This window comes from Coregonus lavaretus, assembly GCF_964263955.1.
Source record: "Coregonus lavaretus genome assembly, chromosome: 3".
NCBI classification, from domain to species: Eukaryota; Metazoa; Chordata; class Actinopteri; order Salmoniformes; family Salmonidae; genus Coregonus; species Coregonus lavaretus.
In genome coordinates, this window is record NC_139990.1 from 33,013,549 (window position 1) to 33,041,058 (window position 27,510).

At 44.3% G+C, this 27,510-nt stretch overlaps 1 protein-coding gene across 1 annotated transcript in view; it reads right to left on the reverse strand.

The window, feature by feature from the left end:
• The window catches only part of LOC311121502 (sorting nexin-27-like), a 39,335-nt gene extending 12,546 nt beyond the window's left edge, over positions 1-26,789 (reverse strand). Inside the window, exons 1-7 of the mRNA XM_084157969.1 lie at positions 26,476-26,789; positions 13,103-13,334; positions 7,487-7,679; positions 5,857-5,921; positions 5,629-5,733; positions 872-950; positions 383-546 (exon numbers count right to left, since the gene is read on the reverse strand). Of these exons, the coding sequence (XP_084014095.1) occupies positions 383-546; positions 872-950; positions 5,629-5,733; positions 5,857-5,921; positions 7,487-7,679; positions 13,103-13,334; positions 26,476-26,786 (1,149 nt within the window). The 5' untranslated portion in view covers positions 26,787-26,789. The remainder of the gene's footprint in view (positions 1-382; positions 547-871; positions 951-5,628; positions 5,734-5,856; positions 5,922-7,486; positions 7,680-13,102; positions 13,335-26,475) is intronic.
• Between the last annotated feature and the right edge of the window lie 721 nt (positions 26,790-27,510).

The following is a 27,510-nucleotide window of genomic DNA, read 5'->3' on the forward strand; positions in this document are numbered from 1 at the left end:
TGTCAATGCAACCGAATCTTACTCCAATTCGCTCTGCCTACAAGAAAATCTCTTACACAGTTAGTTTTGCATACTAAGGCTTGCATACTTCGTTTTGTTTCGGTACGTTACATTGAAAGCGGCTAATTTTGTGTTGATTCGAGCACACTTCCCACAATAGAGCAAAACGTTGATAGTGTTAACGAAAGGTGAAAACTCTAGAAAGTTGAATGAAGTTCAATCTCGTGCTTCTCTGCATGGGCTGATATTTCTTCTGCACGCCAGTCCGAGGGGAGCTGTGTGAATGCACGCAGCTTAGAGGGAACATTGGTCTGGACTACAAAGTTTAGAGTATTTTAAGCCGCCAACAGATCGTTGGAGGGACAGTCGAGAGAGTCCTTACCTGGTGGAAGCAGTAGTGAACGGCTAGAGGTTTGTCCCTGAGCAGCTCCTCCTCCTGAGAGGTGAAGAGCCACTTGCGGAGGGCCAGACAGGTACCCGGCACGGCCGATGTGTAGTTCTGCACGTACAACTTGTGGGGGAACTCGTTGGGGGCCAGTTTTCTCACTAGGGAAAGGGGGAGAGGAGGTTAAGGGTGCGTCTCAATAGACTAGAGAGGTTTTGAGTTGTCTCCTTCTCGTCGTCAGCACAGATCTGGAAACACAGGCTGTGAGGAGACGACATGGCGGAAACATGTTTTGGTGCCTACTTTAATTTCAATTTCTATATAAATTTTTAGATCGGTGCAGTTGAAGGGAAGGAGACATGGAGAGGAAGCCACTTTAGACTACTGAGATGCAACTGTACTGATCAGAAGAGTAAAGGTGAAAGGGTAGGTCCATGGACTAGCTGTGGACTCCAGAGGAATGAATGAATAAACGGATGGTCTTACCAAAGGAGTGGTTGATGACTTCAAAGAGGGCAAAGTAGCTGGCCATAATGCTGTCCATACCAACCTTCATCACTAAAGCCTGGGGATGGAGAGAGGGAAAGTACAGTGGCGGCCCATCAGTTACTGATATTTAAGCCCCATAAGAGCCATGCATGCATTGATGTTGATCTAGTGTTATATACTCTGGTCCTGTGAGTGCAAGCCTTTGTCCCAGCCTAGCATTAACCCACCAGATGATTCAAATAACCAGGGTCTTTTATATACTTGTATCAGTGGTGTACTGAATGTTGCAGATAGAAATTAAATTAATAGAGCTGACGAGTCCCCATCATATTGATTGATTGATATTGATATGCCATTTAGCAGACGCTTTTATCCAAAGCGACTTACAGTCATGCGTGCATACATTTTTGTGTATGGGTGGTCCCGGGGATCGAACCCACTACCTTGGCGTTACAAGCGCCGTGCTCTACCAGTTGAGCTACAGAGTTCTGTAATGTTACGGTCTCCTGAACATGGCCCATATTTACAAAGTGTCTCAGAGTAGGAGTGCTGATCAGGATCAGTTTTGCCTTTCATCTCATAATAAGACCGGTGGGACCTGATCCTAGATCAGCACACCTACTTTGAGATGCTTTGTGAATACAGGCCACGCAGGCCCCAGGTATTGTAGGGCTGTAAGGAAAGCCAGCACACACTGTTGCTCTCTAGGCAGGGCTTTACATTTTAAAAAATGTCATTGGTAGCAATGGTGCTTCCAACCTAAAAAAAGCTAGGAGCACAACATAAAACGTATAAGCACCAGAGAAAATATATTTTTAATTGACTGATAGCCTATATGAATTCTAGATACTTTTGAAGCACGTTGTACCCTAGAAACTAATATATAACTTGTAAAGACATTTGAATATTATTAAAAGCTAAAATGTTGATACAAAAACATGTTATTTTTACTACAAAGTCACTGGTGGAATATTGGGTTTCTACATTGTGTTAAAGCACTATTTAACTATCGAGTTGCATCACATTGAAAATTATACACTCTTTAAAGGGTACTGCAGCATATTACTATAGCAAAGGCCATAGAAATAGCCAGGAAAAGGATGAATATTTTGTATGATATCGATAGCCCATTGCTTAATACCAGAAATAAGATGGACCTGCTTATTCATTAATATAGGTATCTGCTACTAGAAATAAAAATCTATTTCTTGATAGGCCTATATGATCAATGGCTTGTGCTTTACATTTCCATGCACAGCGGGGGCTAAAATGGTGGCTAAAACCTTACCTACTTTGTTGGATAATAGTCACAGTTGAAAAATGCAATCATAAACTAATTTACTGGAACATGACAGCCAGCCAAAGGTAAGCTACCTCGTTTTAAACGACATTGCTAGTTATTGAAATGTGACCGTAGCATTTCTGTTGTCAACACTGGCGACCACAATAGTAGCTACAGCAGTAGCCCAGCAGTTGAAAGTTGGCTGTGGCGCTGAAAATGCAGAGATGAGGGCGCGTAAGTCTATTACAAGCAGCGCCGGCCCATCAATCAAGAGAATGGCGAATAACATGTCCACCAGCATTGCACAGTTTCTGTAATCGTCATAACTGCATCTACAGTGCCTTCAGAAAGTATTCATACCCCTCGACTTATTCCACATTGTTGTTAGCCTGAATTCAAAATGGATAAACATTGTTTTTTTCCCCCCCTCAGCCATCTACACACAATACCCCATAATGACAAAGTGAAAAGATTTACATTTGTTTTGAAATGTATTAAAACTTAAAGAAATCGAATTTACATAAGTATTCACACCGCTTTGTTACGACACACCAAATTTTGCTCAGGTGCATCCAATTTCCTTTGATCATCCTTGAGATGTCACTACAACTTGATTAGAGTCCACCTGTGGCCAATTCAATTGTTTGGACATGATTTAGAAAGAAACACCCGTCTAGATAAGGTCCCACAGTTGACAGCGCATGTCAGAGCAGAAACTATACCATGAAGTCCAAAGAACTGTCCGTAGATCTCTGAGATAGAATTGTGATGAGGCATATATCTGCGGAAGGGTATAAAACAATTTCTAAAGTGTTGAAAGTTTCCAGGAGCACAGCGGTCTCCATCATTGAGAAATGGGAAAAATATGGAACGACAGACTGCCTAGAGCTGAAAGTCCGACCAAGCAAGAAGGACCTTGGTCAGGGAGGTGATCAAGAACCCAATGACCACTGACAGAACTACAGAGTTCCTTGCCTGAGATGGGAGAGCCTGCCAGAAGGACAAGTCTCTACAGCACTTCACCAATCTGGGCTTTATGGGAGAGCGACCAGACCGAAGCCACTCCTGAGAAAAATGCATTACAGCACGCCTGGAGTTTGCAAAAAGGCACCTGAAAGACTCAGATCATAAGCCAAAATATTTGGTGGTCTGATGAGACAAAAACGTAACTCTTTGGCCTGAATGCAAAGCGCTATGTCTGGAGAAAACCAGGCACAGCTCAACACCCGTCTAACACTATCCCTACCGTGAAGCATGGTGGTGGCAGCATCATGCTATGGGAATGCTATTCAGCGGCAGGGACTGGGAGACTGGTAAGGATAGAGGGAACAATGAATGTAGCCAAATACAGGAAAATCCTTGAGAACCACTTCAGAGTGCAAACGACCTTAGACTGGGGCAAAGATTTGTTCCAACAGGACAATCATACAGCCAAAGCAATGCTGGAATGGCTTGAGAACAAGAATGTGAAAGTCCTTGAGTGGCCCTGCCAAAGCCCAGACTTTAAATCAAATCAAATGTTATTTGTCACATGCGCCGAATACAACAGTGAAATGCTTACTTACAAGCCCTTAACCAACAATGCAATTTTAAGAAAGAATACCCCAAAAAATACATTAAATAAAATAAAATAAAGAAATTAAAGTAACAAATAATTAAAGAGCAGCAGTAAAATAACAATAGCGAGGCTATATACAGGGGGTACCGGTACTGAGTCAATGTGTGGAGGCACCGGTTAGTCGAGGTAATAGGTACATGTAGGTAGAGTTATTAAAGTGACTATGTATAGATAATAAACAGAGTAGCAGCAGCATAAAAGACGGAGGGGAGATCTGAGGACCCATGCAAAATCTTTTCAGTCTCCTTAGGGGGAATAGGTTTTGTTGTGCCCTCTTCACAACTGTCTTGGTGTGCTTGCACCATGTTAGTTTGTTGGTGATGTGGAACTTGAAGCTCTCAACCTGCTCCACTACAGCCCCGTCGATGAGAATGGGGGCGTGCTCAGTCCTCTTCTTTTTCCTGTAGTCCACAATCATCTCCTTTGTCTTGATCACGTTGAGGGAGAGGTTGTTGTCCTGGCACCACACGGCCAGGTCTCTGACCTCCTCCCTATAGGCTGTCTCGTCGTTGTTGGTGATCAGGCAACAACCTGATCATCGGCAAACTTAATGATGTCGTCGGCAAACTTAATGATGATGTTGGAGCGTGCCTGGCCATGAAGTCATGAGTGAACAGGGAGTACAGGAGGGGACTGAGTACTCACCCCTGAGGGGCCCCCATGTTGAGGATCAGCGTGGCGGATGTGTTGTTACCTACCCTTACCACCTGAGGGCGGCCCGTCAGGAAGTCCAGGATCCAGTTGCAGAGGGAGGTGTTTAGTCCCAGGGTCCTTAGCTTAGTGATGAGCTTTGAGGGCACTATGGTGTTGAACGCTGAGCTGTAGTCAATGAATAGCATTCTCACATAGGTGTTCCTTTTGTCCAGGTGTGAAAGGGCAGTGTGGAGCGCAATAGAGATTGCATCATCTGTGGATCTGTTGGGGCGGTATGCAAATTGGAGTGGGTCTAGGGTTTCTGGGATAATGGTGTTGATGTGAGCCATGACCAGCCTTTCAAAGCACTTCATGGCTACAGACGTGAGTGCTACGGGTCTTAGTGTTCTTGGGCACAGGGACTTTGGTGGTCTGCTTGAAACATGTTGGTATTACAGACAGGGAGAATCCCATTGAAAGTCTGTGGAAAGACTACGACTGCTGTTCACCGCCGTTCCCCATCTAACGTAACAGAGCTTGAGAAAATCTGTACAAAGCTGATAATACCCAAGACGACTCAAAGCTGGAATTGCCGCCAACGGTGCTTCTACAAAGTATTGACTCGGGTGTGAATTACGTAAATGAGATATTGCTGTATTTCATTTGCAATTCAAAAAAATTCAAAAAACATGTTTTCACATTGTCATTATGGGGGTGTGTAGATGGGTGAGAAATCAATTTAATCCATTTGAATTCAAGCTGTAACAAAATGTGGAATAAGTCAAGGGTTATGACCACTTTCTGAAGGCACTGTAGCTATTCATTACAGTAGCTAGCGAGTGCTTTGTTAACTTTATTAGCACCATGTTTTGAGAGGTGGAAAATGCACGCACCACAGCCCGGTCCTATCAGGGGCTGCCAAATCCTCTCCCTCTCTGCCTTATTCGTGCTTTGTGCTGTCCCTCCAATAATGGCTTGAATAATTGGCTAGTCTGAGGAGTTTAGGCAGAGACCATTTTCTCTAGGGCACTCGGGAACAACGGTACAGCGAAGCCTAATCATTACAATTGGGTGATTTTTTCAATAGGCACACTGGTGCTCCCAAAATAAAAACATCAGGTCGCACAGCAAATATATTTAGGAGCATACGCAAACAAAATGGTCACACCTTAGAGCCCTGCCTCTAGGACTAGAAGTGAGGAACACAGCACTGCTCTATACCTGGTAGACTTGGTCAGTCGTGCTGTTCTTGCGCACCCTGACCGAGATGGTGGTCTTGTCTGGCAGGGCTATCCGCAGCTCCACGTCTGACACGCCATTGTAATTCTGACAAACACAGAAAGGAAGAGTGAGCATCAGTGTGCGTGTGTGTGTGTATATATATATATATATTTTAAGACGCTCTCTTGCAAACACACACAGCTACGGAAACTGCCTGCACAAACGTACCTCATCTGATTCAGACAGGAATTCCTGCATGATGTCACTCTCCCCAATCACCCGCACTGAACAAACTACAGAAGAAGAAGAGAGCAAAAGGTCATCTTACCATATTGCATTCACGTGCACACTTTGAAGTATGACACAATGGTCACTGCAGTTATATAAGAGGTACATACACATTCAAGGGCATTCAACAAGTATTGCAATGATTCGCGATCCGTCTGCAGGAGACAGCTCTCTATCTCGAAGTTCAACACACTGCATTACAGCATACGTGGTTTCTCACTTCTCCAAACACTCAGCTATGTGTTACTTTTTCCTCCAATGAACTCACACAGGCATTCCAAAAATAAAACCCGTGCTAAATATTATCTCATCTCTCCTCAACTGACTATTAATCTCCAGCACTGACAGATGGAAGGGGTGTAATACCACGTAATAATAATAATAATAGTAACATACACCAGATATACAAAACATTAAGAACACCTGCTCTTTCCATGACAAAGACTGATTAGGTGAAAGCTATGATCCCTTATTGATGTCACTTGTTAAATCCACTTCAAATCAGTGTAGATGAAGGGGAGGATACAGGTTAAAGAAGGATTTTTTAGCCTTGAGACAATTGAGACATGGATTGTGTGTCATTGAAAGGGTGAATGGGCAAGACAAACTTAAGTGTCTTTTGTTGTTGTTGTATTTTACACCCTTTTTCGCCCCAATTTTCGATCTTGTCTCATTGCTGCAACTCCCCATCGGGCTCAGGAGGCGAAGGTCAAGTTATGCGTCCTCCGAAACATGACCCGCCAAACCACGCTTCTTAACAACCGCCCACCTAACCCGGAAGCCAGCCATACCAATGTGTCAGAGGAAACACTGTTCAACTGTCGACCGGGGTCAGCCTGCAGGCGCCCGGCCCGCCACAAGGAGTCACTAGAGCGCGATGAGCCAAGTAAAGCTCACCCCCCCGACCAAACCCTCCCCTAACCCGGACAACGCTGGGCCAATTGTACGCCGCCCTATGGGACTCCCGATCACGGCCGGTTGTGATACAGCCCGGGATCGAACCCGATGCAGTGCCTTAGACTGCTGCGCCACTCGGGAGGCCAAATTTAAGTGTCTTTGAACGGGGTATGGTAGTAGGTGCCACGCGCACCGGTTTGTGTCAAGAACTGCAACGCTGCTGGGGTTTTCAGGCTCACCAATTTCCCGTGTGTATCAAGAACTGTCCACCACCCAAAGGACATCCAGCCAACTTGACACAACTGTGGGAAGCATTGGAGTCAACATGGGCCAGCATCCCTGTGGAATGCTTTCGACACCTAGTCGAGTCCATGCCCCGATGAATTAAGGCTGTTCTGAGGGCAAAAGGGAGGTGCAACTCAATATTAGGAAGGCGTTCTTAATGTTTGGTATACTCAGTGTATACGTAAAATATACATCTGTGTAATATGATGCCTGTGGTGCTGGAGCTATAGGCACTATCCGCATGTCAGCGTTACACATTATTGAAGGGAATTAAGCTGCCATCCTGAACCTTCTGTGAGTATTTTCCTTATTTACCTCTCCTCACTTCTCTACAGGTACACTACCTCCTTCTCTACCTTTGCTCCCTTATTCTCCTCTCCCACCTCACCCCTCTCCAGATACTCCTCCAGACCCCTGCGGCGTGCGTCCAGCTGCTGCTCAGACAGGGAGAAGGGCCACTTCCCAGGGATCTTGGGGAAGGTGTAGCTGGCAAACTCCCTCTTCAGGTTCTGATTCAGGATAGCAAACTCCCGGTAGCGCTTGGAGCACAGCTGCCTGCCCGACATGTACACATTGTACACCTGTAGGGGACAGACCGAGGTGAATGGGAAGGCATCATATGACAGAACACTGGGGAAATTATGCACCGTATTCACTTGTCTCATCTTTTACATGTACACAGGGCTCTAAAGTGCGACCATTTTAGTTACATATGTTCCTAAATTTTTTGCTGTGCGACCTGGACTTTTAATTTGGGAGCACCAGTGCGCCTAGAAGAAAAAAAGAATCACCAAGATAATTGTTGTAATAAGGCTTCGCTGTAGCCTGCAGTTGTTTCCCCGAGCACAGATTCGTTAGTCATGGTTCAGGGGTTGACATTAACGGTTGCCCGATGGCCTGTGACACAAACTGAACAGTCGGGCAGGTGGAATCTGAAATTTAGTCCCAAAGACAACCGTTAATTTGCGTTGTATCTAGTGTTCCACTCATGTGCATTAGCGACTCACAACAAAAAAGAAACAAAGCCAAGTGATGACAGTTCTCTTTACATGATCTTTTCCCTCCGTAATGAGTCTCACTTAGATTTACTTTACCTAGCAAGACATAAAATAGGCGAGATACGCAGACGGATGTAGGGGCATACCGCCGAGTGTTTCAAGATAGATATTTTGGATCCAAACTGCTGCAGAAGACCTTCGATTTACCACCATCAGCTGTCCTGCCAGGTAACAACGCCAAGTCCACGTTTTCCAGGGAGATGCAGCTTTCCCACTACATGAGAACCTCATACGCCCTTATCCATAATGACAAAGCAAAAACAGGTTTTTAGAAAGTTTTTGCAAATGTATTAATATAAAAAAACAGAAATACCTTATTTACATAAGTATTCAGACTCTTTGCTATGAGACTCGAAATTGAGCTCATGTGCATCCTGTTTCCATTGATCATCCTTGATATGTTTCTACAACTTGATTGGAGTCCACCTGTGGTAAATTCAACTGATTGGAAATGATTTGGAAAGGCACACACCAACAACTTTCTGCAGCATTGAAGATCCCCAAGAACACAGTTGCCTCCATCATTCTTAAATGGAAGAAGTTTGGAACCACCAAAACTCTTCCTAGAGGTGGCCGCCCGGCCAAACTGAGCAATCGGGGGAGAAGGGCCTTGGTCAGGGAGGTGACCAAGAACCAGATGGTCACTCTGACAGAACTCTAGAGTTCCTCTGTGGAGATGGGAAAACCTTCCAGAAGGACAACCATCTCTGCAGCACTCCACCTATCAGACATTTCTGGTAGAGTGACCATCTCCTGAGTGGCACAGTGGTCTAAGGCCAGGGGAGGCGCTGTGCCACTAGAGATCCTGGTTCGAGTCCAGGCTCTGTCGCAGCCGGCCGCGACCGGGAGACCCATGGGCGGCGCACAATTGGTCCAGCGTCGTCCAAGGTAGGGGAGGGTTTGGCCGGCAGGGATGTGGGTTCGTTTCCCACGGGGGAATATTTTTTTTAAAATTAATATATATACAGTGGGGAGAACAAGTATTTGATACACTGCCGATTTTGCAGGTTTTCCTACTTACAAAGCACGTAGAGGTCTGTAATTTTTTATCATAGGTACACTTCAACTGTGAGAGACGGAATCTAAAACAAAAATCCAGAAAATCACATTGTATGATTTTTAAGTAATTAATTTGCATTTTATTGCATGACATAAGTATTTGATCACCTACCAACCAGTAAGAATTCTGGCTCTCACAGACCTGTTAGTTTTTATTTAAGAAGCCCTCCTGTTCTCCACTCATTACCTGTATTAACTGCACCTGTTTGAACTCGTTACCTGTATACAAGACACCTGTCCACACACTCAATCAAACAGACTCCAACCTCTCCACAATGGCCAAGACCAGAGAGCTGTGTAAGGACATCAGGGATACAATTGTAGACCTGCACAAGGCTGGGATGGGCTACAGGACAATAGGCAAGCAGCTTGGTGAGAAGGCAACAACTGTTGGTGCAATTATTAGAAAATGGAAGAAGTTCAAGATGACGGTCAATCACCCTCGGTCTGGGGCTCCATGCAAGATCTCACCTCGTGGGGCATCAATGATCATGAGGAAGGTGAGGGATCAGCCCAGAACTACACGGCAGGACCTGGTCAATGACCTGAAGAGAGCTGGGACCACAGTCTCAAAGAAAAACATTAGTAACACACTACGCCGTCATGGATTAAAATCCTGCAGCGTATGCAAGGTCCCCCTGCTCAAGCCAGCGCATGTCCAGGCCCGTCTGAAGTTTGCCAATGACCATCTGGATGATCCAGAGGAGGAATGGGAGAAGGTCATGTGGTCTAATGAGACAAAAATAGAGCTTTTTGGTCTAAACTCCACTCGCCGTGTTTGGAGGAAGAAGAAGGATGAGTACAACCCCAAGAACACCATCCCAACCGTGAAGCATGGAGGTGGAAACATAGTTCTTTGGGGATGCTTTTCTGCAAAGGGGACAGGACGACTGCACCTTATTGAGGGGAGGATGGATGGGGCCATGAATCGCGAGATCTTGGCCAACAACCTCCTTCCCTCAGTAAGAGCATTGAAGATGGGTCGTGGCTGGGTCTTCCAGCATGACAACGACCAGAAACACACAGCCAGGCAACTAAGGAGTGGCTCCGTAAGAAGCATCTCAAGGTCCTGGAGTGGCCTAGCCAGTCTCCAGACCTGAACCCAATAGAAAATCTTTGGAGGGAGCTGAAAGTCCGCGTTGCCCAGCGACAGCCCCGAAACCTGAAGGATCTGGAGAAGGTCTGTATGGAGGAGTGGGCCAAAATCCCTGCTGCAGTGTGTGCAAACCTGGTCAAGACCTACAGGAAACGTATGATCTCTGTAATTGCAAACAAAGGTTTCTGTACCAAATATTAAGTTCTGCTTTTCTGATGTATCAAATACTTATGTCATGCAATAAAATGCAAATTAATTACTTAAAAATCATACAATGTGATTTTCTGGATTTTTGTTTTAGATTCCGTCTCTCACAGTTGAAGTGTACCTATGATAAAAAATACAGACCTCTACATGCTTTGTAAGTAGGAAAACCTGCAAAATCGGCAGTGTATCAAATAATTGTTCTCCCCACTGTGTGTGTGTGTGTGTGTGTGTGTGTGTGTGTGTGTGTGTGTGTGTGTGTGTGTGTGTGTGTGTGTGTGTGTGTGTGTGTGTGTGTGTGTGTGTGTGTGTGTGCGTGTGTGTGTGTGTGTATATATATACACACACACATATGCATTCACTAACTAAGTGGCTCTGGATAAGAGCGTCTGCTAAATGACTAAAATTGTAAATGTAAATGAGTGGCCAGACAGAAGCCACTCCTCAGTAAAAGGCACATGACAGCCCGCTCAGAGTTTTCCAAAAGGCACCTAAAGACTCTCAGACCATGAGAAACAAGATTAAACTATTTGGCCTGAATGCCAAGAGTCACGTCTGAAGGAAACCTGGCACCATCCCTACGGTGAAGCATGGTGGTGGCAGCATCATGCTTTGGGGGTGTTTTCCAGCGGCAGGGACTGGGAGACTAGTCAGGATCGAGGCAAAGATGAACGGAGCAAAGTACAGAGAGATCCTTGATGAAAACCTGCTCCAGAGCACTCAGGACCTCAGACTGGGACGAAGGTTCACCTTCCAACAGGACAACTACCCTAAGCACACAGCCAAGACAATGTAAGAATGGCTTCGGGACAAGTCTCTGAATATCCTTGAGTGGCCCAGCCAGAGCCCGGACTTTAACCCAATCGAACATCTCTGGAGAGACCTGAAAATAGCTGTGCAGCGATGCTCCCCATTCAAACTGACAGAGCTTGAGAGGATCTGCAGAGAAGAATGGGAGAAACTCCCCAAATACAGGTGTCCCATGCTTGTAGCGTCATACCCAAGAAGACTTGAGGCTGTAATTGCTGCCAAAGGTGCTTCAACAAAGTACTGACTAACCTCAGGATGCTGAAGAAATTCAGCCTGTCCCAGAGGGCCCTCACAGTGTTCTACAGGAGCACTAATCGAGACCATACTGTCGGGCTGCATCACGGCAACTCCACCGCCGCGGGACGCAAGATGCTACAGAGGGTGGTGCGTTCAGCTGAGCCCACTATTGGGTGCACACTGCCTGTCCATCAGGACACCTACAACACCAGATGTCGCAGGAAGGCCAAGAAGATAAATCAGGGACCCCAGCCATGGCCTGTTCACCCAGCTTCCTTCACTCAGACGCGGGCAGTACGGGAGCATCCGGGCAGTACGGGAGCATCCGGGCAGTACGGGAGCATCCGGGCAGTACGGGAGCATCCGGGCAGTACGGGAGCATCCGGGCAGTACGGGAGCATCCGGGCAGTACGGGAGCATCCGGGCAGTACGGGAGCATCCGGGCAGTACGGGAGCATCCGGGCAGTACGGGAGCATCCGGGCAGTACGGGAGCATCCGGGCAGTACGGGAGCATCCGGGCAGTACGGGAGCATCCGGGCAGTACGGGAGCATCCGGGCAATAACTGTCCACCGGACTTTTGTAGGGCCCTATACATTTTTTATTCCCCCCCCCAAAATTCAGTTTCTCCATTTTGTTTTTCACATTTTCTGTGATAGAAAAACTAAATGTAATGTTTTAAGTCCACAACAATGCTTAAACCACATCAGGAGAATACTTTTGAGGTCTGGGAAAAATATAAAACATTGAGTGCCCACCAGCAAGAGTGTTGTTAGCGATGTTTCTGTAGCGCTCATGTGATTGCAAAGTTTGCAAAACAAATTGTCAATAGATTGATGCAAATAATAATGATATTCTGCCAGGTAGGCATAGGCTACTTTGTAGTTACCATTTAATTGAGACCGTTTTTGGGAAAGCCTTTCCATCTCTACCAGAAGAAGGTTATCATTAGCATCATCACTAACAGCTACACAAAGTGTAGATCAAAGCGCACCGCACACACAAATGGCATTCCTGTGCTGTTTCAGAAAGTTGCAGGAAAAAACGAATCACTGATGGATTTCGTTCATGTCTTATGATTAACATGGTTCAATACCTTTAGTTGACTCCCTACTAAATTCAATACGTTCAATTTTAATGTCTGGAGTCTGATTCTGTCCGCGTTCTCCGCAAAACAGATTACTTTGTTGGGCACAACATGTGCTTCAAAAGTAGCTAGAACTCATATAGCCTAGATCTCAATATATTTAAAAAAAATCATATTTTCTGGTGCTCCTAAATGTTATATTGTGCTCCTACATTTTTTTGTTGGGAGCACCAGTGCTAACAATTAATTTAGAGCCCTGCACGTACACATTCTTTAACTGGGAAGGGATAAATATAGGTTGCATTGTACATGTGTTAACTGGCACGGGCCTACACATTTTGGCTTGGCCGTACTCTGCACTGCAAAAGACACATTGACAAAACTTTTCTAAAAGCCCACATCTGTAGCAAACAAGGCTGGCCAGAAACCTCACTATAATCTATTTTTAACTCACCACAAACCTCTCGGCGTGCTGCTCCACGTGCTTGAAGGTGGGGATGGAGATGGGCACGGCCTGCTTGTCGCTGTAGTCGTAGCTGAGCTGGGCGGCGCTCTCGTCCCCGGCCTCCAGGCAGTCTGCCTCCTGGGGAGGCACAGACAGCACAGACAGCACCAGCTCCCTCTCCCCGGCCCGGATCAGATCCACCACTTGCTTGTGGGTGGCCCCCTCCACGCTCACCCCATTACTGTGGGACGCAGAGAGTGAGAGAGAGATGGCAGGAGGGGATCAGTGGTGCTCATGTTATGCCTATTCATGGTGGTAGTTTTTGGTTAGGCCTATCCTCCATACACGTGGTCTGCGGTTGTGAGGCTGGTTGGACGTACTGCCAAATTCTCTAAAACGACGTTTGAGGCGGCTTATGGTAGAGAAATTAACATTACATTCTCTGGCAACATCTCTGGTGGACATTCCTGCATTCAGCTTGTCAATTGCACATTCCCTCAAAACTTGAGACATCTGTGGCATTGTGTGTTGTGACAAAACTGCACATTTGAGTGGCCTTTCATTGTACCCAGCACAAGGTGCACCTGTGTAATGATCATGCTGTTTAATCAGCTTAATATGCTACACCTTTTTTTAATAGTTTTAATGGAAACACGATTTTAAAAAAAAGTGGCTGTTTAAACGTTAAGCGAAATTGTCAATGTCACATCCCTACCGTATACCGCCCAAGCATAACTCTCAGTACTGAGGCCAGATGGCAGCAGCATCAGGTGTATTGGCTAATATGCCTCTTAGAACCAAGGGGGTGGAGTGAGGGAGGGTGGGCAGGGGAGCACCTGCCTGCCATACACACTGTTTCCATCATTACTTATTAATTTCAGTAATACCAAACAACAGTGAGGGTGATTGAGACAGAGGCTGAGAGGTGGGGCGGAGATGGAAGAAAAAATGACTTTAATATGAAAGAGAAAGCGAAAGGCAACAAGACTAGAGGGGAAATTAGAATTTTCCTCAAGCTTATTCAGGGGGACTCAAAAGAATGGGAGACAAAAAGGGATAGAGGGTGTAGGTCAGGGGTAGGCAACTGACGGGGGTGGGGGCCACAAAATCATGAGGGACTGATGCACAACCACATTTCGATTCGATTGATCTGAGGGCAGCCAGTTGCCCATCCCTGGTGTAGGATAACCTCTCTCCGCAACACAGCTTTGATGTAACACCTAATCCTTCTATCGATCAGAAAAACAATTCAGTGAAGCATCTGCAAAATGTATCTCATGAATCCCATAAATAGAAACGAGAAGGTAGGGAACTGAATAGGGATGAAGTCAAAATAAAAAGGGACAGTACCAAGAAAGAGTTGTCCAACTTCTTGTTACTACGCTACTTCATAAGACATTTTCACTCATTGACAAGGGTGGATCTAAATTAATTGAAATCGCAAAATAAAACGTTGCCTACATTTTAAGTTTCGCACAATCAATAGGAGGGATTGACATCAGCCTAAAGCCATCTAGTAAAACAGAGTGTGTGCATGCGCAAACAAAACCAACTTTGGTCAACCTATAGGCCTGATCCACTGACATGTGAGCTAGAGGTGTCAGCACTGGGGGAATAACTTGATGACTACACACATCAAGTTTATTTCCAATCACTGGGAAAGCAGTAGTAGCTGGTTAATGTGTCACATGAACACTACTGATCACATGACACAGGCAGAGTGGCTAGTTGATGATATAAATATAGCCTAGTGTTAGGAAGGCAATACCAATGGCACCTCCTTCCCTATATATCGACCAGGGCCCGTAGTGCATTACGTAGGGAATAGGGTGCCATTTGGGACGCATACACCTGTTGATGCCGCAAGTTGGGTCTACCTTGTTCCTCATTCTTTCTCTCGCTTTGTCATTGAGAGAGAAACGTTTGGTATAATTTCCATTTTCCACTCATGTTCCTCAAGAGTAAGGGAAACTAATATTCAAATAAAAGCAGAAACATCTGTGCCCTGAATGGACTGCACTGCTTCTGCAATTACATAAATGCAGTAATGTTGTGTAGGAATATCATATCCTTTGAAACCTCTCATTTTTTTAAAGGATGGTATGAAAAGTTAATTCTCTCCGAGGTTTTGATTAAAATAGGCTATTCTGACTTGAGGTGCTGGCCTTGCCAAAAAAAACATTACTGTTGTACAATGTCTCAAGGGTCCAGCCTTTGCCTGTTTCAACTCCACCCGGACACACCGACTTGCACACAAATACACTCTGAAATAGGGCAATAACAATGCCCATGGCAGGGGAAAACACACAGACTTACACACTACAAGCACCCCATAGGACGGACACACACACTTCAAAGCATGATTTACTGGCTACATAAAGTCACTGGGGTGATTAGCCTGGTTATGGTAGACTGTCAGACAGTCCCCCCCAAAAACACACACAGCTAAGTGGGTTACTGTCTACAGCTGGTTGAGTGACATGTTGAATAACTGACCTCCGCACTGTCATTATCCTGAGGACACTGGAGTGAGAGACAGCCCTGTCTATATAATCTCACATATCCTTTTATTAACTTAATGTTAGCAAAAAACCAATAACAACTGACACTCAGCTCATGATCATAGGATTAAGATCACTTACCGACTGCGCAAACGTAGCTCTCTACCTCTGCCAAATTAGCTAGCTCAAGCTGTACCGTAATTAGCAAGGGTACTAGCTAGCTAAGGTTTGCTAACTACTTACAGATGATGTGTCGGCCAACTGCTGTAGTGAGGTTAACTAGCTAGTTAGCCAATTTGCTAGCTAACGTTAGTGGTGGGGAGTCGATTCCAAAAATAAATCGACTGTTTCCGCTAGGAATCGACTCCTAAGATTCAGTATTTTTGCAACGGAGGGAACTAGTTGCCGTAAGCTACTTCTGAGAAAAAAACTCTTGCATCTTTCACAGCAAAGAAAGAGCGAGCTAGGGAGGGAGGGGGGCATAGCCAGGCATGTCGGCCAGTAGGCAGACAGTCAGAACCGTGCATCAGTAATCAAATGATGTATAGGCTATCGCAAAGCTGTTTTTGTCATTTCTTGGCTTGCAATGTCTCACGCAAGTTCACTAAAGTAGGGGCTATCAATCAGCAGGCTGAGCTATTCTACACGCAACAGAACGAAGACCAAACACACACTAGCATTTTTCATTGTGAATAGAAAAGAGCAGGCGAGCCAGCGAGGGAGAGGATTGTGGCCGGCAGACATGACATTGAAATATCTTCACCTCTAGAATAAAAACCTCCAGGATTCTGTCATAAGAGACAATTAAATTTGAAAAAAAGAATTACAGGGGGGCAGTTTGGAAAAATGAATTGTGTTAGAATTTCTCTCAAATAATGTACATGCTTGGATAATAATTACATAGCCAATGTCTCTAAGAGCTGAAGAGAGCTATAACATTGCAAAGAATAGGCTTATCAGCGTAGAGTGCGCCACATCATCCCATGGGATTCATTTCATTTCATTTACGTCATTTAGCAGACGCTCTTATCCAGAGCGACTTACAAATTGGTGCATTCACCTTATCTGTCAAGGCTGCGCACAGCAGATATATCAGAAATATTCTAGATCCTACATATCACCTATATTCAAACAAAAATAGGCCTTTTATATGCTAAGTTGATGAGCAAATGGCCAGCATTTTCCTCATGTCAGTCCATAGAATGCAAATGTAGTCTTCCTAGTAGGACTCTGCAATAAATGAGGTGGTGTGTATGCGTGCTCATCTATTTCTGCATGTCAGAATTGGAGTCGACTCCAAAAATCCTGGAGTTGTGCACCACTAGCTAACGTTTGCTAGTAGGGGTGTAACGATCCATCTACTACATCGATGTATCGATTTATATTCCTATGATCCAACTACATCAATCTGTGCTCGGCGAGTTGGCCTTTTGGACAACATATATCAATCTAACATCGTTTTAAAATGTAATAAATCGATTGTATCGATACTAGGAAATAACCCATTGGATTTAAGCACGTCAGACTTTATATGGATGTTTTTTCTTAGCACTTTTAATGATAAAGGCTTTAAACATTACTCGATTCAGTCTGCCTATCCGTGACGTCATCGCCCTGCGCCAGCAGCAGCGCAAAGGCGCAAAGACAACAAAACATAGCATGGCGGACGACAGAGGAGAAGCCGACGAGCGAGAAATTATCAAGCCACCATTGCGGTCCTTACAAGAAACAGGAATCTAGGAAACTTCACCTGCACTGTCCAGTATCCAGGTATTTATTTCAGTCACACTGGTTGAATTTTTGGCTAAAAGGTTACTGAATCGATTTCAAGTCACTGAATCGTTTCGGATCGTATCGTTCTAAATGAACCAATATCGTCCTTGAATCGTATCGACAACCACGAATCGTGATACAAATCGAATCGTTGTTAAAACGAATCGTTACACCCCTATTTGCTAGCTAGATTTTAAATCATGAAGAGTATTGACACACCCACGCGTCAATAAGTAATATACAGTGGGGAGAACAAGTATTTGATACACTGCCGATTTTGCAGGTTTTCCTACTTACAAAGCATGTAGAGGTCTGTAATTTTTATCATAGGTACACTTCAACTGTGAGAGACGGAATCTAAAACAAAAATCCAGAAAATCACATTGTATGATTTTTAAGTAATTAATTTGCATTTTATTGCATGACATAAGTATTTGATCACCTACCAACCAGTAAGAATTCCGGCTCTCACAGACCTGTTAGTTTTTCTTTAAGAAGCCCTCCTGTTCTCCACTCATTACCTGTATTAACTGCACCTGTTTGAACTCGTTATCTGTATAAAAGACACCTGTCCACACACTCAATCAAACAGACTCCAACCTCTCCACAATGGCCAAGACCAGAGAGCTGTGTAAGGACATCAGGGATAAAAATGTAGACCTGCACAAGGCTGGGATGGGCTACATGACAATAGGCAAGCAGCTTGGTGAGAAGGCAACAACTGTTGGCGCAATTATTAGAAAATGGAAGAAGTTCAAGATGACAGTCAATCACCCTCGGTCTGGGGCTCCATGCAAGATCTCACCTCGTGGGGCATCAATGATCATGAGGAAGGTGAGGGATCAGCCCAGAACTACACGGCAGGACCTGGTCAATGACCTGAAGAGAGCTGGGACCACAGTTTTAAAGAAAAACATTAGTAACACACTACGCCGTCATGGATTAAAATCCTGCAGCGCATGCAAGGTCCCCCTGCTCAAGCCAGCGCATGTCCAGGCCCGTCTGAAGTTTGCCAATGACCCTCTGGATGATCCAGAGGAAGAATGGGAGAAGGTCATGTGGTCTGATGAGACAAAAATATAGCTTTTTGGTCTGAACTCCACTCGCCGTGTTTGGAGGAAGAAGAAGGATGAGTACAACCCCAAGAACACCATCCCAACCGTGAAGCATGGAGGTGGAAACATCATTCTTTGGGGATGCTTTTCTGCAAAGGGGACAGGACGACTGCACCGTATTGAGGGGAGGATGGATGGGGCCATGTATCGCGAGATCTTGGCCAACAACCTCCTTCCCTCAGTAAGAGCATTGAAGATGGGTAGTGGCTGGGTCTTCCAGCATGAAAACGACCCGAAACACACAGCCAGGGCAACTAAGGAGTGGCTCCGTAAGAAGTATCTCAAGGTCCTGGAGTGGCCTAGCCAGTCTCCAGACCTGAACCCAATAGAAAATCTTTGGAGGGAGCTGAAAGTCCGTATTGCCCAGCGACAGCCCCGAAACCTGAAGGATCTGGAGAAGGTCTGTATGGAGGAGTGGGCCAAAATCCCTGCTGCAGTGTGTGCAAACCTGGTCAAGACCTACAGGAAACGTATGATCTCTGTAATTGCAAACAAAGGTTTCTGTACCAAATATTAAGTTCTGTTTTTCTGATGTATCAAATACTTATGTCATGCAATAAAATGCAAATTAATTACTTAAATATCATACAATGTGATTTTCTGGATTTTTGTTTTAGATTCCGTCTCTCACAGTTGAAGTGTACCTATGATAAAAATTACAGACCTCTACATGCTTTGTAAGTAGGAAAACCTGCAAAATCGGCAGTGTATCAAATACTTGTTCTCCCCACTGTAAATAAATCTGTCAATTTAAGCTAGACATAGTTTTTGGCATGGGCTGCGTCTCAATCTGCATCCGCCTATGTGGGCCTTCCGAATCTGCGATGGAAGATGGTCGAGCTACAGCGGTGTTTGTCAGACCATGAGACATTCCAGAAATCAGTCTTCTCACAAAAATGTCTAGTGTCCGAGCCCCACAGGACTCATCTGAATTCGGCAACGCTGATGTGCAGACTTCTGTTTGAAGCATCTGAACAGTTTGGGCTACAAACTAATCTGACCCTACTTTGGAAAGGGGAGAACAGGATGGTGTTCTCCGTTTTGCACTACGACCCCCACAAGTGTCACGGGACTTATCTGAAGGTAAACCATACACTTCAAAACCTTATTCCTTAAGATACTTTTTTTTCAGTCTTTGCCATTTGTGACCAGTTACAGAAAGCGGGGCATATGTCACACGTCACTACTTCACAGGAGGCATTTGAACGTAAATGTTTTTTTTTTTCATCTTAATGTGTTTTTTTTTGCACAAATGCCTTCTTGAATCTGTGAACTTTCCTGTGCCTTAAACTCATAAGTATTCTGTAAATAAAATGTGAAATCACAAAGCTGTTTAAAAACACAGAAAACGCCTCCCGAGTGGCGGTCTAAGGCACTGGATCGCAGGCTGTGTCACAGCCTGCCGTGACCGGGAGACCCATGAGGCGGTGCACAATTGGCCCAGCGTCGTCCAGGTTAGGGGAGGGTTTGGCCGGCCGGGATGTCCTTGTCCCATCGTGCTCTAGCGACTCCTTTTGGCGGGCCGGGCGCCTGCAAGCTGACTTCGGTCGCCAGTTGTACGGTGTTTCCTCCGACACATTGGTGCGGCTGGCTTCCGGGTTAAGCGAGCAGTGTGTCAAGAAGCAGAGCGGCTTGGCAGGGTCGTGTTTCGGAGGACGCATGGCTCTCGACCTTCGCCTCTCGAGTCCGTACGGGAGTTGCAGGATGGGACAAGACCATAACTACCAATTGGATATCACGAAATTGGGGAGGAAAAATACCCCCAAAAATACTGAATCTTGCCTAGCCATCATTGGTTGAGATAGTGCAGCTACAGCTTTCAATACCAGTGTTGTCCTGAATACAGCTGCTGGTATCAACGCAGCTCTGTCTTCTGTGGCTAAAGCAGTCTGCACTGGTTGAAGTAGATTGGGAAGGATTATTTTGAAAGTGTTTCAGTCTGCCGTGAATCATCATAAGCTATACACTGGTAAAAGTCTACAGTTAAAATGCCAAGATGGCTACGTTATTGTCTCAACTGTATCAAAAAGTCATTTTCATTGCTAGCAATTGTTAGCTAGCTAGAGAGTTGCATACAGATACAGTTATAGCTTGCTTCGTCCCGCAACGTGCCAATGTTTACAAAATGGCTTGTTGCGGGACGAAGCAATGTTAAGACAGCTAGCGGAGGTGGCCAGTTGCATTTTGCTGTGAATGTTGATTGCTGAGGTGCTAAGGCATGCATGACGATAATCTTTTTCATGTTTGCCAGTTTGTCATGTTTAACTAGCTTGCTACCGAAAATAGCCATACCATTTACATCTTGCCAGCTGGTAATTATGAAGATAAATGTTTTCTAAATCTAGCTAGTTATCTTGTGTCTGCATTGCCATTGTTGGGCTGGAAGCAGGTTAAGTGTGTACAAGGCACTTTAGTACAACTGTAGCAGTCTGGCAATAACAAGCTATAGGACATTAATTAATTCATGTTTTAACCTATTTTTCTGGTATTTGTCTTTCAGCATAAACCTACTCTCCGCCACCAGTACAAGGAGATGATCGAGGGTGAACAAGCAACACTTCAGGTAATTTGTCTTTGTACTTTGAGCTTATTGCTTGGACTTGGGGGTCAATTAATGTTGTTGCTGGTATGCAATGTTTTAATGTCTTGTCTGTTTTTGTCTGCTTTCCTCCTTTACAGCTTTAATGGTCTAGAACCTGGTGTTGTTGTGGCCAAGGAGCTTTCACTCAGTTGGAACCAGGTTTCAGCTGCTGTGCAATGTTGACGTCCTTCCTCCCAGAGATGTGAAAGCATCCCCCGGACTGGACACAACCCGGCAAACATATTTTTAAGAAGATCAGGCCTGTTGCAATGAAAAGGCCATGGACATTACATGTTCTGCTCCAAACGGCAGCTGAGAAATATGCTCTCAGTCTAGAAATATTTTCATAGTTTTTTTAAGCACTACCTCACTGCTTTAGCACACGGCAACATTTGCATGTTAATTATTTAAGAGATGGGTAGTTCCAGAGTTTTAGAGGGTGTGAATGATGCTAAATGGGTTTAAACAAACAGCACTGTAGCTGCTCAATATGAAAGGTTATTTTTATTATACAACAATAGCCAATTTAATACTGTAAATGGTTTGCCTAATGGGGTAACTGAGAATGTTCAGAGAATCCATTTTGGCAATTTGGTGAAAGTATTCCTTTTCTAAACATATGTTTCCCAAGGATTAATGTAGAGCAAGTGTGAAAATCACACCAAAATGTTTGAATGCCCTTTTCTCCTAAATGGGATTATAAAAGTTTAATCAACTTTTAAAGCATCATTACTTCCCCATGTTCTCAAACTACAGTGAATGACATGCCATTTTGAACCTCTGAGTCTGTACTTTTATCCAATGTAAAAATAAATTAAAACATTTCAAATTTTGGAACATAAGACTGAAGAGACAGTGGGTCACATTTATGAAGGCGTTATTTAATTAGTTTCTATGGGCTATAGTAGTAAAGGCCAAACTCAATATTTTATTTTAAATACAATAATTATACCTAAAGGGGTCCTAAAATTCTAAATCAAATAGCTAAATGATCCATGCATGGTATGACCATCTTAATTAAAACTATGAAATGTGATTAAAAGGTGTGAATGAAACAAGAAAAAATATATACAGTACCAGTCAAAACTTTGGACACATCTATCTCTTTATTTTTACTATTTTTACTATTTTCTACATTGTAGAATAATAGTGAAGACATCAAAACTATTAAAATAAAAGATACGGAATCATGTAGTAACCAAAAAGGTGTTAAACAAATAAACATATATTTCATATTTGAGATTCTTCAAAGTAGCCCTGTTTGCCTTGATGGCAGCTTTGCACACTCTTGGTATTCTCTCAACCAGCTTCATGAGGTAGTCACCTGGAATGCATTTCAATTAACACGTGTCCCTTGTTAAAAGTTAATTTGTGGAATTTCATTCCTTCTTAATGCGTTTGAGCCAATCAGTTGTGTTGTGACAAGGTAGGGGTGGTACACAGAAGATAGCCATATTTGGTAAAATACCAAGTCCAAATTATGGCAAGAACAGCTCAAATAAGCAAAGAGAAACAACAGTCTATCATTACTTTATGACATGAAGGTCAGTCAATACGGAACATTTCCAGAACTTTGAAAGTTTCTTCAATTGCAGTTGCAAAAACCATCAAGCGCTATGATAAAACTGGCTCTCATGAGGACCGCCACAGGAAAGGAAGACCCAGCGTTACCTCTACTGCAGAGTTAACTGCACCTCAGATTGCAGCCCAAATAAATGCTTCACAGAGTTCAAGTCACAGACACATCAACTGTTCAGAGGAGACTGTATAAATCAGGCATTCATGATCGAATTGCTGCAAAGAAACCACTACTAAAGGACACCAATAAGAATAAGATACTTGCTTGGGCCAAGAAACACAAGCAATGGACATTATACCAGTGGAAATCTGTCCTTTGGTCTGATGAGTCCAAATTTGAGATTTTTGGTTCCAACCGCCGTGTCTTTGTGAGACGCAGAGTAGGTGAACGGATGATCTCTGCATGTGTGGTTCCCACCGTGAAGCATGGAGGAGGAGGTGTGATGGTGCTTTGCTGGTGACACTGTCAGTGATTCATTTAGAATTCAAGGCACAATTAACCAGCATGGCTACCACAGCATTCTGTAGCGATAAGCCATCCCATCTTGTTTGCGCTTAGTGGGGACTATCATTTGTTTTTCCACAGGACAATGACTCAAAACACACCGCTGTGTAAGGGCTATTTGACCAAGAAGGAGAGTGATGAGTGCTGCATCAGATGACCCGGCCTCCACAATCACCGACCTCAACCTAATTGAGATGGTTTGGGATGAGTTGGACGGCAGAGTGAAGGAAAAGCAGCCAACAAGTGCTCAGCATATGTGGGAACTCCTTCAAGACTGTTGGAAAAACATTCCAGGTGACTACCTCATGAAGCTGGTTGAGATAATGGAAAGCTGTCAAGGCAAAGGGTCGCTACTTTGAATAATCTAAAATACAGTGCTATGAAAATTATTTGCCCCCTTTCTAATTTTCTCTACTTTTGCATATTTGTGATACTGAATGTTATCAGATCTTCAACCAAAACCTAATATTAGATAAAGGGAACATAAGTGAACAAATAACACAACAATTACATATTTATTTCATAAACAAATTTATGCAACACCCAATTCCCCTGTGTGAAAAAGTAATTGCCCCTTTACACTCAATAACTGGTTGTGCCACCATTAGCAGCAATGACTCCAACCAAATGCTTCCTGTAGTTGTTGATCAGTCTCTTACGTCGCTGTGGAGGAATTTTGGTCCACTCACTCAACTGCTTTAACTCAGTGACGTGTGGGTTATCAAACATGAACTAATCGTTTCAAGTCCTGCCACAACATTTCAATTGGGATTAGGTCTGGACTTTGACTAGGCCATTCCAAAACTTCAAATGTGTGGCTTTTTAGCAATTTTCATGTAGACTTGATTGTGTGTTTTGGATCATTGTCTTGCTGCATGACCCAGCTGCGCTTCAGCTTCAGCTCAAAGACGGATGGTCTGACATTCTCCTGTCTGATACAGAGCAGAATTCATGGTTCCTTCTATTAAGGCAAGTCGTCCAGGTCCTGAGGCAGCAAAGCATCCCCAAACCATCACACCACCACCACCATGCTTGACCTTTGGTATGATGTTCTTACTGTGGAATGCAGAGTTTGGTTTTCGCCAGGCATAATGGGACCCATCGTCCAAAAAGTTGACTCAAGTTTGCCAAAAAGCACCTGGATGATCATCAGGACTCTTGGAAGAACGTTCTATGGACAGATGATTCAAAAGTATAACTTTTTGGACGACATGGTTCCAGTAATGCCTGGCGAAAACCAAACTCTGCATTCCACAGTAAGAACATCATACCAAAGGTCAAGCATGGTGGTGGTGGTGTGATGGTTTGGGGATGCTTTGCTGCCTCAGGACCCGGACGACTTGCCTTAATAGAAGGAACCATGAATTCTGCTCTGTATCAGAGAATTCTACAGGAGAATGTCAGACCATCCGTCTGTGAGCTGAAGCTGAAGCGCAGCTGGGTCATGCAGCAAGACAATGAGGTTTATTAGGTTTTGGTTGAAGATCTGATAACATTCAGTATCACAATTATGCAAAAGTAGAGAAAATTAGAAAGGGGGCAAATACTTTTTCATAGCACTGTATATTTTTATTTGTTAAACACTTTTTTGGTTTCTACATGATTCCAGATGTGTTATTTCATAGTTTTGATGTCTTCACTATTATTCTACTATGTAGAAAATAGTAAAAATAAAGAAAAACCTTTGAATGAGTAGGTGTGTCCAAACTTTTGACTGGTACTGTACATATTTACAGCAACTAACAATGATAATTGTCCATTGACAACTGTGCTACCTAGCTATGTCCTCCCCAGATAAATACACTACATGGCTAAAAGTATGTAGACACCTGCTGGTCAAACATCTCATTCCAAAATCATGGGCATAACTATGGAGTTGGGCACCTCTTTGCTGCTATAACAGCCTCCACTCTTCTGGGAAGGCTTTCCACTAGATGTTGGAACATTGCTGCGGGGACTTGCTTCCATTCAGACACAAGAGCATTAGTGAGGTCGGGCACTGATGTTTGGCGATCAGGCATGGCTTGCAGTCGGCGTTCCAATTCATCCCAAAGGTGTTCAATAGGGTTGAGGTCAGGGCTCGGTGCAGGCCAGTCGAGTTCTTCCACACCAATCTCAACAAACCATTTCTGTATGGGCCTCGCTTTGTGCACGGGGCATTGTCATGCAGAAAAAGGAAAGGGCCTTCCCCAAACTGTTGCCACAAAGTTGGAAGCACAGAATCGTCTAGATCAGGGGTAAGCAACCCTGTTCCTTGAGTGCCGCAGGTACTGGCAGGATTTTGTTTCAACTAGGCACCACACCTGACCAACTGAGCTAATTGATCAGTTCAGTGATTTTATTTATTTTACCTTTATGTAACTAGGCAAGTCAGTTAAGAACAAATTCTTATTTACAATGACGGCCAATTGTGCGCCGCCCAATGGGACTCCCAATCACGGTCGGTTGTGATACAGCCAGGGGGTCTGTAGTGACGCCTCAAGCACTGAGATGCAGTGCCTTAGACCGCTGCGCCACTCAGGAGCCCATTGATTGACTAAATTCCACACACCTGGTCTTCCAGGTTGGTTAGGGTTAAGGCACTGCATCTCTGTTGCCTACCCCTGGTCTAGAATGTTATTGTATGCTGTAGCGTTAAGATTTCCCTTCACTGGAACTAAGGGGCCTAGACCGAACCATGAAAAACAGCCCCAGATCATTATTCCTCCTCCACCAAACTTTACAGTTGGCACTATGCATTGGGGCAGGTAGCGTTCTCCTGGCATCCGCCAAACCACTGCCATGGTGAAGCGTGATTCATCGCTCCAGAGAACACGTTTCCACTGCTCCAGAGTCCAATGGCGGTGAACTTTGTGAGCTTGTGTGACATTTCCACGTCACAATAACAGCACTTACAGTTGACCAGGGCAGTTCTAGCGGGTCAGAAATTTGAGGAACTGACTTGTTGGGAAGTTGGCATCCTATGACAGTGCCACGTTGAACGTCACTGAGTTCTTCAGTAAGGCCATTCTACTGCCAGTGTTTGTGTATGGAGATTGCATGGCTGTGTGCTCGATTTTATACACCTGTTAGCAACAGTGTGGCAGAAATAGCCGAAACCACTAATTTGAAGGGGTGTCCACATACTTATGTATATATTTTGAGTATATTGACTCTGGACAGCTAGCTAACTTAGCTAACTAGTTTTAAAAATCAGAGGTAGAGTTGACAATTAACCTAGCTAGCTAGGTTAGACGTAGCTAGCTAGCTTGCTAACGTTAACTAGCCAGGCTTGGTGGATATGGTAGCTAGCGAACGACCGCTATTATGGGTAAAGAAAGCTGACTTACACCTCAAGAATCCTGTCACCCTTTGATATGCCAGCCCGGTCCGCCGCCCCTCCAGGCAAAACAGCACTGACATGCTGAAGAGGGGCGTACAATTCCCCATTGATGCTTCGCAGTTGTCCTCCTTCGCTAACTTGTCCACGAACGTTGAATCCATATCCTGATTCCGACTTTACAATTCTAACCATCCGTGGACCTGACGTCACCTGGGTAGCATTTTGGCCTCCGGTACCGACTACCGAACCTGCAGCGGGTCCATTACTGGAAGCCGAAGGGAGAGCCGACCGAATTTCATCGCCTTCAACATCCGCCATCTTCTACTCAAAGCCTACCCCCTCCAGTCGGTGTCTAGTGGATTCAAAACAATAGAGAGTTCGATTAATCTCGCCCGTGTAGGCGTGTTTTGCACCGGCTGAAAGTTGATTACATTCTATTTGGAACCGGGGATGGGCTACCTCCCGGGTGTGAACCAAGTGCCCCGCTCTGTCCTATCGCGAAGTCGGCTGAGAACAAAAGTGACGTAGTTGGATTATGTTTTCCCCTGGTTTTAATGTCTATGGTTTTCCCATGCAAAAGTGATTACAGTTCAACCCGGCCAGCGTAAAAGAACTCCCTCAGAAATACCCTCAGACTATCTCCTCGTTATTAACCCGCCCCTCGATCGCATCACGAGACCCCATATGGAGATAGAGTACAACTCACAAATGTGTACCATAAACAAAACACAACACACAAGTATAATTGACTATCCACACACAAACACCTCTTGAATTGTATTTCTAAAACATTTTAATAAATGCAAAATGATTTGTAAATATGGATAAAGATTTGTGAGTAAATGCTCTCACATTGCTATTAAATTCAATTTCAAGCCTGTTAGATGTGCGTTATTTTGATGGTCTAGACAGGGAGCACAATTCTGATTTTTCTTTTCACCAATTGGTATTTTGACCAATCAGATCAGCTCTGAAAAAGAGCTGATGTGAAAAGAGCTGATGTGATTGGTCAAAAGTCCAATTAGGGGAAAAATATCAGAAT